General features: G+C 41.5%; 1 protein-coding gene across 1 annotated transcript in view; it reads right to left on the reverse strand.

Moving 5' to 3' along the window:
* LOC110107017 overlaps nucleotides 1-4,792 on the reverse strand; it is a 9,322-nt gene extending 4,530 nt beyond the window's left edge. Inside the window, exon 1 of the mRNA XM_020837146.2 lies at nucleotides 4,732-4,792. Coding sequence (XP_020692805.1) covers nucleotides 4,732-4,792 — 61 coding nt within the window. The remainder of the gene's footprint in view (nucleotides 1-4,731) is intronic.
* Between the last annotated feature and the right edge of the window lie 6,497 nt (nucleotides 4,793-11,289).

The raw sequence follows: 11,289 nt of genomic DNA on the forward strand, positions 1-11,289 counted from the left end.
TTTTTTTTTTGACGTTCCGGATTTAATTTCGGCACTTTCAAAGCCGTTCGGAGCTCCTATACACACGATTAATTCTGACTCGCTCGAAAAAATCCTCTAAAATTGTGACGCATATTTTCGGACTCCTGAGGCTACGACGTCCGAAAATATGGGGGCAACTGATGTATTCTCAGAAAATTATCTTGAACAAGCACGAATCACGAGGCAAAATCTAATCGGAAACTTTCAAAAATTAAAATCAAGAGCATTTAAACTCCGAATTTAGCGAGCTTATAGTCAAACTGAGCGTCTTGGAACTACGAACCCAACGACACCAAATTCGACTCAATCCGAGCCCAAATGAATCCAAATCAAGGACCCAAAGCGTTGTTGGAAGGTTCAAACCATAATTTGAGTTACCAAACGGTCTCCGATTTTAACGAGCTTATACTCAAATTGAACGGCTCGACGATACGAATCCAACGAGACCAAGATCGGCAAATTCTGACATCACTAAGGCCTTCAAAAGAATAACAAACGGTGCATGATCAAATGGGTCCATATCGGCCGTCCATTCAAACCACTCCCAATTCGCCCCTGATCTCACACCTATTTACAAGCCATGCCACTCCAGAAAAACTATAAATAGATCCCTCATTTTTCACAAGAAGGGGAGGAGGGAAGGAGAGAGAAGAAGAAGAGAAGAGGAAGAGAAGGGGAAAAGGAGAACCATCTCCTCCTTGACCACCGCCAGAGTTCGTCCTGCCGCCCGAACACGCCGGGATTCTGCGTGATATTCGGGAGAACGCCTGAATTCTGCCCAACTACCACGTGATGTTGAAATTCTTCCCAATTAACAACAGAGTTCCCTCCTGACGCCGAAACTCCGCCCAAGTGAAGCCGGAGTTCTCCTCTGCCACCAACAAACGTCGGACCTTCACTCTTCGCTAAGTTTCTACCCGACGTCGGATTTTGAATAGTTATCGAACTTCGCTGGACGTCTATATGAAGATGGATTTCTTCCCATTGTTGGACTTCTACCTGATGCCGTCCTTCCGACCTTCGTCTTCAGACAACAGTTCTTCCGACCTCCGTCTCCAACCGACTATGGTCCTACTGACTTATATCGCCCGCCGACTACAGTCTTTCCAACATCCATCGCCCGTCGACTACGGTCCTCCTGACTTACATCGCCCGCCAACTACAGTCCTTCCGACCTCCGTCGCCAGCCGACTACGGTCCTCCTGACTTACGTCGCCTACCGACTACGGTCCTTCCGACCAAACGAACACGTCAACAGTGACTCTTTGTATTCCCAATATGTAATGTACTTCATATAATGTACATCAAACCTATGCCTTCCTCAAAGGAAGGGCCTCATTTGTAATCGAATACAATACTAGTGGATTCATTCAAACTGGGCTAGACCCCGTGGTGTTTCCCCCTTTTTAGGGGTTTTTCACGTAAAAATCTTGGCGTCTCATAAATGCTAGATTCTTTCTCTTATCTGATTGCGTGCCAGATTTTCGTACAACACTAAGATGATAAACTTTATATTTCTCTACCGCCGCGAATACTCCTGGACACAACAATTAGAATAATACATTTGGCTATATTCGGTTACCTGTTATATTCCAGAATGCTTTATACTACTTTTGTAAATAGCTTTCTTTATGTATATATGCTTCTATATAAAGAAGCTCTTTGTATCAATTTCGGTAAGAAAGATAAGAAAGAGTTTGAGGTTTCTTCTTCTTTTATTTCCTTTGCATTCTCTATTTCTACATGTATCAGTGTATTTGTCTTCTGTGGCTTAAATGTCTTAAAAATTAAAAAAATAAAGAATTTGATTCTGATCTAGCAGAGTTTCGAATGATCTTTTTCTTCTTTCAGAGACTCTTCCAAGGGATTAATTATTCCGTGCCCATTCGAAGACAAATTAGAGTACGCCACGTCACCCTCTACTCGGTACAACGGCTCGGTGCCGTTAGGTATCACGCTGACGTGGCGCATTCTGATTGATCTCCGGACGAGAGATGCGTTCGATGTCCGCACAGAATAATTTATCCTTCCAAGAATTCAAATGAGCAACACTAACATGACCCTGATTTATCGGAATATAAGAAATCCCTTAAAAGAATAAAGCTAAATGGTTAAATATTGAGATATTTTTTGATGTAACGATTAGAATTTTATATTAAGAAACTCCAAAGTTAAATATGCTCATGCATGAGCAATCATAATTTGTTGAACACCTTAAGGGGGTGTTTGGTATCAGATTGGATTAACTTTAGTAGGATTTAGTAAATCGTATAAATCCGAATTTAGTAAATTCTAAGGCTAATAAATCCTGAAAAGTGTTTGGTATGATAAATGTTAAATCCTGTTAAATCCTGAGAAGATGTTTGGCAATATATTTCAAGATTTATGGCAGTTAGGAATTTAAATTGTATGATTATTAAAATTATTATGTTTAAATTACTCATTAATTATTATTTACACTATTAATTATATATTCAATGATATATATATTTTAAGTTATTTTAATTAAACTAATTATATTATATTTAATTACTAATTTATTATTAATTATTCAATTAAGTTACATTAGACAATTATTTTATGCACTAATTATATTATTTATTTACTTAATTATTATTATTTCAAATTATATTAATTAAGTTAAGCAGTAATAACTTAAGAGGCTCGTGGAGTTTGCCTTTCATCTTCTATTTTTGTCGTTGCTATTCGGTCGCTTCGCAGGAGGTGTAGAGAGATTGCACGCGTTGCTTCTTTGGCTCCTTCGTGGCTGTTCGACTTCACTCCTTCGACGACTTTACCTTCCAGTCGGATTGGAAGTTACGACATTTTGATGGGATGCAACAGCAGGAGTCATTGGCTTTGAAGATAACTTTCTCCCTTTCGCGCTCTTCTCCGGCCGTAAATCTCGTTAAATCCGGGAAAGAGTGGGATTAGGATTTACCGGATTTACCGGGATTTATGCCCTAAATCCGTAAATCCAGGTTTTACGAAGTCGCCGGATTTAGATGCGCGCCTAAAGGTATTTTGCTGGATTTTCCGACTTAAAAGTGAAGGCAAATCCCATACCAAACACCCCCCTAAAAGTTTTCCTAACAGAATAAAATTGTGAGATCATTAGATTAAAATAAATAATACCTCAACCGTAAGAATTTGAGCTATTACAATAACAAAGAAGAAAGGAAACTAGGGAATAACAAGTAAACTGAGGTTTATTTAGTTTGATTGATGCTTGATCCTCTGTAATGTAAACTTCTAATGACTCATTATGATACATTTGGCCGCAACTCGATCAGTCGTTGCATATGTGTTGTCGTCTCCTGGGAAAATTATCGGGTCAGGTCACCGGACGTGTTCGGAGCCCAATAAATGTGCTACATCACCTCTTACTCGAAAATGAGCACTACCAAGCAGTACCGAGCTCGGTACTTACTGCTCAGTACCGAGCTCAGTACTGCTCGATACTCAATACTTCACAGTACCGAATTCAGTACTGTGAATAGCGAACGTAAGATGAGTCCGGTGACTTGACCCAATAATTTCCCCGTTGCCTGAGGGCTCCTTGGGCCGCAGCCATGGACAAGGACAAAGAAGCTATGCTGGTTGGTCAGACTTTTTCACATTTGTTAGACTCGTGTGGGCTTATATCTACATTCCAATTCAAGAAGTTCAAGACTTGATATGATTGTACGAGTTTGGAAGTTAATTACATCACTTTGAGATTATATGGGCACTAATGCAGTTGAATTAGAGTTAAATAATGTTGTAAAATACAAATCAGTGACTTTTCCTGTTTCTCACATGTTCTGCATCACATTCACAACAGGTCAGCATAGTAATCAAAACTTTGTAATCTCGTCTTCTCCAATCAAGATGAAAAGTGGGCATTTAGTATTGAATCTTTCATAGAGAGGTTATTTTGATTGAGTCGAACCTCACAATTTTTTTTAACACAACAGTATTTTTCTGCGCTTCCAATTTTTTTTATAAAGTTGGTTGGGTTGAAAATGTGCTGCAACTTGGCGGATTTTTTTTATTGTTTAGGTGATCCAACATGTATCACTTGATTTGTTTTAGATTTTGTTTGGGATAGCTTTTTTATTGTTTTTTAAAACGATTTTTTAGTGCCAAATTTTCTAACTCATGAAATTTTTATACTAAAAAATTGTTTTAAAAAGCAACAAAAAAACTATCTCAAATCAAACCTTAATCTAATCCAAGTTCTTATGGGTGGTGAGTGTACAGTGATTGTCATTATCAATGTAAAAAAAGGTGTTGTTTTCTTTTTTTTTTTGGTTATTTTTCTTAATTATATATAAAAGCATGACTGCATGAGTGATGTATTCTTCTTTTTAAAGCAATTTTTTAGTAAAAAAAAATTTAAATTAAAAATTTTTATATTAAAAAACTGTTTTAAGAAATAAAAAAAAGCTAACCCAAATCAAACCTTATTGGGTTAACATATAGCACACGTGGCAATCATTTACTGGTGCATATTTTTGTAACGTTAGACTAGGTGTACTTTATTTATTCTATTTCTTCTATATATTGTCCTTAGCCTATTGGTTGAGAGCTTAGGCTTCCAACTAAGAGGTCCAGGGTTCGAGTCTATGTGTATGCGTTGTGTGTGTGAGTTTGCCTTAAATGACCTAAATGTCCCAAAATATATATATATATATACTACTAAGAGGAGAAATTATAATGTGTGGTAACTATTTCGAGCCAATGGCTTCGAAGGCTTCTTGACGGGTGCCACCTCATCCCCGCCACCCATGATTCTTTCAAGCTCCGGACAACAGATTCCGAATCCAGATTACAACACCTGGATCTCCATAGATCAAAACCTCGCAGCAGCACTTTACTCAGTAATTTCTCCGGCGATTCTACCCTACGTCCTTTCCATAGACCACTGCTCCGAAATCTGGCACACGTTGGACACTCGGCTTCAATCGTGTACGCGTTCCAGAATTGCTCATCTCAAGAACGAACTTCACTTCTTGTCTATGAAAGACAAGAATCTGACGCAATATCTTCTCGATGTGAAATCAAAAGTAGACGCACTCGCCGCTGCTGGAGCCCCTGTCGACGTCGAGGACGTCATCCATTATACCCTTAATGGACTACCAAACACCTACCAAGTCTTCAAAACGGCTATTCGCACAAATATGCGGTCGGTAAGTCTCGACGAACTATATTCTCTTCTTTGCAGCGAAGAACTCAATCCGGCACACGAAACAATCAAAGATCTTCAAGCCCTCAATCTTGGGGAAATCAAACGGCTCTCACAGCCGCTCGCGGCAGAGGTCGAGGACGCTCATCTCAATACCGAGGTCGACCTAACAACCGTCCACATAATAACTCCAATCAACCCCACGGAAACCAGCAAAGCCGTCCGTCCATAACTTGCCAAATATGCGGCAAGTTCGGCCACTCCGCGATCAAGTGTTGGCATCGCCACGACGAAAACTACAGCTCAGAACCCACTCCGGCACTCTTCACAACACCAACTCAGTCCGCATCATCTGAGTGGTTTCTCGACAGTCGAGCATCATCTCATCTAACCTCCGACCCCAACACTATACAACAATCTCAACCCTACAACGGATCTAGCCAAGTCGTTCTTGGCAACGGACATCAACTACCGATTCATAACACCGGTAAAGGTCTTCTCCCAACCCCAACAGGTAGTCTCAAACTAAAGAATCTTAATCTCGTTCCGAATCTGTCTTTTAATCTCCTATCGGTGCATAAACTAACCCACGACAACGACTGCATTCTCACTTTTTCGTCTCACGTCTATGAAATACAGGACCGAAAGATCCACCGCCGTCTTCTCACGGGTCCATCTATTAATGGCTTATACCCACTTCTAGTCCCAAATCATCCGGCCGAGCACATCCATCAACTAGCTCTAATCTCCGTTCAACTTGTCCCGGATCTCTGGCATAGACGTCTCGGCCACCCAGCCGCTTCTACCTTAGCAGCCATCTCCAAACGCAACCACAACATCCAAGTCACTCGTCTTGAATGCAACTCTTGCAAGATGTCCAAGAGCCACAGATTACCCACCTCAAGATCCACGACTGCTACCAACTCTGCGTTCTTGCTAGTTCACTCGGACGTATGGGGTCCGTTTCCCATTGTATCTAATAACAGTTTTAGATTTTATGTTTCTTTCATAGATGATTTCTCTAAATTCTCATGGATTTTTCCTATTACGCACAAGTCAAGTTTTTACAAAATTTATTGAATTTCAAAAATTTATAACTCGGCAATTTAACATCAACATTCGCACCCTCCGCACCGATAACAACAGCGAATTCATAAATAACAAATTCTCCAATTACTGCCGCACCATAGGACTAATCCATCAAACTACTTGCTCGTACACCCCATCGCAGAACAGAGTCACCGAACGCAAACACCGTCATCTCATCAAGACCGCAAGCACCCTATTAATCCAAGCATCCCTACCACAGCATTTTTGGGTCGATACTGTTCTCACCGCAAACTTGCTTATAAACTCTCTACCATCTCCTAACATGCAATTCAAATCTCTTCACGAACTACTCTTCGGCAAACAACCGGACTACAATTATTTCAGAGTCTTCGGATGCCTCTGCTATCCGTGGCTCAAACCTTACACCACAAACAAACTGTCTCCCGTATCCCGTCCCTGCGTATTTATCGGATATGCTACTTCCCAAAGGGTTATCGATGTCTCGATCCCTCAACAAACAAAATCTACACCTCAACCCACGTCATCTTCAACGAAGCTACATTACAATTTGCTCATAACCAAACTCAACCAACGCCTAATCCAACAATACAGTCATTCAAACCGCCTCTTCTACTGGTGCCAACTTCTGGCATACCTTCCTCTATATCCCATTCAAGCAACAATCCTCCCTCAACCTTCATTTCACACAGCCAAGCGCCTACACTCTCCCAGGACACCTCGGCCACCCGACCAGACACTTGCATACAGCCCGAAGACATCACTCAGCACACTGAACCCGATCAACCAACACTCACACAGCGCCATCATATGATTACTAGACTCAAAACCGGCCATTCTAAACCAAAGAAAATCTTTGATCTAGCTCATCTCTTGCAACCAACCTGATGCGGACATCAATCAGAGATTCAAGCATGTGTATCGCCCGAGACAGCGCAGATCGACGGCCACGATTCAGATATTATATTTCTAGTTATTTATGTATTTTCTTTATGCATTGTTCTCTTATTTCTTGGAGTTTCCTGTTGTACCCTTAGTATGAGTTGAGTCATGATTGTAGCCCCAAGGGCAATATAGTCGTTGTATTTTCTTTTGTGTTGGGACCTATATATAGGTCATTCCTAGTTGTATTGAGGTTAATGAATATTTGAATGAAATTTGATGTCATCTTCTTCTTCTTGCATGAGAGCTAGAGAAGGGTGAGAGAGCTCAAGTGGAGCAAATCGCAAGGCCCACCAGTCGTTGGAAGAGTCCGCGGCTCGTGGTTATTTTCTTTATCACCTACTTTGTGTTTTCTTCAACCATTTTCTCCCTCTACCACCTCAATAAAATCCCTACCCAAGCCTTTGTTGCCGACGCCCTTAGAGAAACCCGCCGCCGGCCACCTTGCCGGCGAATTCTCCCACCCGTCCGATCCTTCTCTTCGCATGCTTCGATTTTGAAATTTGAAATTTAAATTTTCAAATTCTTTCCTAATTTGGAAATCTAATTTAGGAAAGTTTTTGAATGAGTCTTAATTTCAAATTAAAATTAGATCGGAGTTTTTATGTTTGTATTTCCACGTCATCATCCTAAATTGGAAACCCCTCCACATGGATTTCCTTCTCTCCTCCTCTATGCATACCGCCGGCCTCCCATGGAGTGATTTCCATTAATTGCTTATTTAATACCTTGACCGTTTTGAAATCCTAATTTGAATTCAAAGATTCTCCCTCCCAAATTACTTAAAACTGAAATTAATTTCCAGTTTTAAGATTTCAAACCTCCTTCCCTCCAAGCATGCCGCCGGCCACCCCTATTGATGAGCCCCATTAATGGCTCATTAATCTCCCTTAATTAGATTTGAAATTTGAAAATAATTTCAAATAACTCACTCCTAATTTACTAAAATCTGAAATCAACTTCAGATTTGAGTAACTCTCTTGCCATCCACGTTTAACCTAGATTTCCCCTTCTCCCACTTTGGCCGAAACCTCCTCCTCCTCCTTGAAACCTCCTCCTCCTCCTGAGAAATCCCGCTGGCCTCTCCTCCCTCATATCACCCCCCCACCCCCCCAACGCAAGGATTCTCCCTCACCTCACTTAAATCTCTTCTCTTTGGAAGAATTCTCCAACATCAAGCATGTATGGCAGATCCGGAGTTTGAGTGGGGATTAGTGTTCGATGCCGACGGAAGCATTAATATCCTACGATCTCTGTGTTTTGACGTAGGATTTGAAGATGACGCTGCAGTTGAAGAATACTTGGAGAGAGTTGTCCCGATTCTTGTGAGCATCATCGACCGACGATTTTTAAGCTACGATTGGAGTATCGACAATCAAGCATTCACGCCATCCTTGTCTCCGTACACCTCTCCGTGGCTAAAGGCCATTGATGTGGCCACCGTCTTCGTGGCATCGTTAAGTTTGTTAAAGGCCTTCTCCCGCTAAGCCCGACTTGAGTGTGAGTGAGCAAGGTACTCGTTGTGAACTTTCTAGACATTAGCCGTGGGATTCTATTATTTTCCGCATTTGCTTTATTGTGTAGCTTTTGAGATCTTTCATTAATTGTGTCTAAACACTAGCTTGTAACTGCTTATCATAACATTTCGTTAATGGAAATTTCTTGAATCTTAACCTACGAAAGTTTAATCTTACATTGGTAAACTTTGTGATTCTTAATGAATTTCTTTTGCAATTCTTGAACGTATCACATCATAACTGAACCCACCACCTATAACCAAGCCGCCAAATCCGAACAATGGCGCGCCGCAATGTCCCAAGAATTTCAGGCGCTTCAATCACAAGGCACTTGGGAACTGGTTCCTCCCAATCCTTCGTTCAATGTTCTTGGATCCAAATGGACGTTTCGCATTAAATACAATTCATATGGCACCATATCCCGACATAAAGCTCGACTCGTCGCAAAGGGTTACACACAAGAATATGGCATAGATTACACCGAGACATTTAGTCCGGTGGAAAAAATGCCAATCATACGGGTCCTCATCCTCTTAGCTTTGCATCACAATTGGGTCATCCACCAACTAGACGTCTCCAACGCCTTTCTACTTGGGACTCTCTCCGACATTGTCTACATGCAGCAACCCCCCGGTTTCCAAGACTCACTTCATCCAAATTACGTCTGTCGTCTAAAGAAAGCATTATATGGACTCAAACAGTCTCCTCGGGAGTGGTATGCTACTCTTTCAAACCACTTGCTCACCTACGACTTCCAAATAAGCTATGCGGATCAATCCCTGCTCACCTACAAATCCGGCTCCACAAGAATGTACATTCTTATCTACGTCGACGACATCCTCCTTACAGGTAACTCCACCACCGAAATTAATCAACTTCTTTCTAATCTACACAACACGTTTCAGATGCGCAATCTAGGACCACTATCTCAATTCCTCGGGATCCAAACGCACAAAACAAATTCCGGCGTCATTCTCCATCAACAAACTTACGCAAAGAAAATCATTGAACACGCCGGAATGTCGCAATCCAAGCCAGTCTCCACACCGGTCCCATGCAAAATAAATCTTCACAACAACAACACCGATCCTTATGACAACCCGCACCTATACCGACAAATTATCGGGTCTCTTCAGTACCTCACTCTAACACGACCTGACATACAATTCGCGGTTTAACAACTATGTCAACACATGCAAAAACCACTCAAAATCCATCACGAAGCACTCAAACGGCTACTTCGGTACATCCATGGCACCACGCACACAGGTATTCCTCTATCCCGCGATAATCTTCTTCTACAGGGATATGTTGATGTCGACTGGGCAAGAAACTCACATGACCGAACCTCAATCTCCAGGTTCTGCAATTTCTTTGGACAATCACCTATCTCACGGAAAGTCAAAAAACAAAGCACAATAGCACGATCTTCCACCGAAGCCGAGTACCGAGCTCTAGCAACCAAAACAACCGAAATTCTGTGGCTTCAACGGCTCCTGAACGACTTCCATACAACCCAAGAACAACCTACCACAGTCTACTGCGATAAAACGTCCGCCATAGCCCTCACAAACAATACAGTCTTCCACGCCCGCACCTAACACATAGAAGTCGACTGCCATTTTATTCGGGACTACATCAAGAAAAATCAAATTTCAGTTCACCATATATGTACCAATGACCAACTTGCTGATATACTTACAAAGGCATTACCAACACAAAGATTCAAGCAAATATCAAGCAAACTCACAGCTACTACGCAGCCATCAGTTTGAAGGGGGATGTTAACATATAGCACACGTGGCAACCATTTACTGGTGCATATTTTTATAACGTTGTGTAAAGTGCTGTTTTTGCTCCAGGATCGTCCTGGGATGATCAGTTGAGGATTTGCTCCAGAATGTGTCCAGATTGCTCCAGGTGATTTTCCTGTAGGTATCGGCCGGGCCGATAGGGACATCGTCCAGGCCGATCAGTTCAGTGCAAGAATTTCGTCCTGAGAACCGCCCTGGGAACCGTCCAGGACGATTTGATTTGTTCAGATCGTACCAGGACGATCTTGCGATCGGCCGGGCCGATCTGTGTATTATAAAGCTGAAATCAGTCATTTTGAGGAGAGAGAAAAATCAAAATTAACGAAAATATCAGCCGAGGAGAGAGAAAGTCGAGGTGAAATTTGCAAAAGTTGATTTTCGGGCGACGCGGAGCTGTTTTCGTCCGAAGAGATTGTTCAGGAAATTGTTGTACGCAAGGTAAGGCACAATCCGTCTTTCTCAATTTTCAGAACCGTCATGTTTGGCGGTATTTTCTGTCCGGATTTGATTTTGGCGAGGCATTTTCGTCCGTATTTTCCGTCTGGTTCAGTTTTTACCGCGTAACTTTCTGTATGTTGTTGACGTGTCGAGTGTGCACATTTTGGTTATTTTCTGGAGATTTTTGTCCGGGTATTTTGAATTCGACGGGGTTTTATTTCGACTGTATTTTTCTGTGTAGTCGAAAATTGTCTGAGCAGTAAAATTAAAGTCTTGCAATGTTGTTATCTATATTCTGTGCAAATTTGGTATTTTGTGATTG

This window comes from Dendrobium catenatum, unplaced genomic scaffold (genome assembly GCF_001605985.2).
Source record: "Dendrobium catenatum unplaced genomic scaffold, ASM160598v2 fragScaff_scaffold_716, whole genome shotgun sequence".
Taxonomy (NCBI): Eukaryota; Viridiplantae; Streptophyta; class Magnoliopsida; order Asparagales; family Orchidaceae; genus Dendrobium; species Dendrobium catenatum.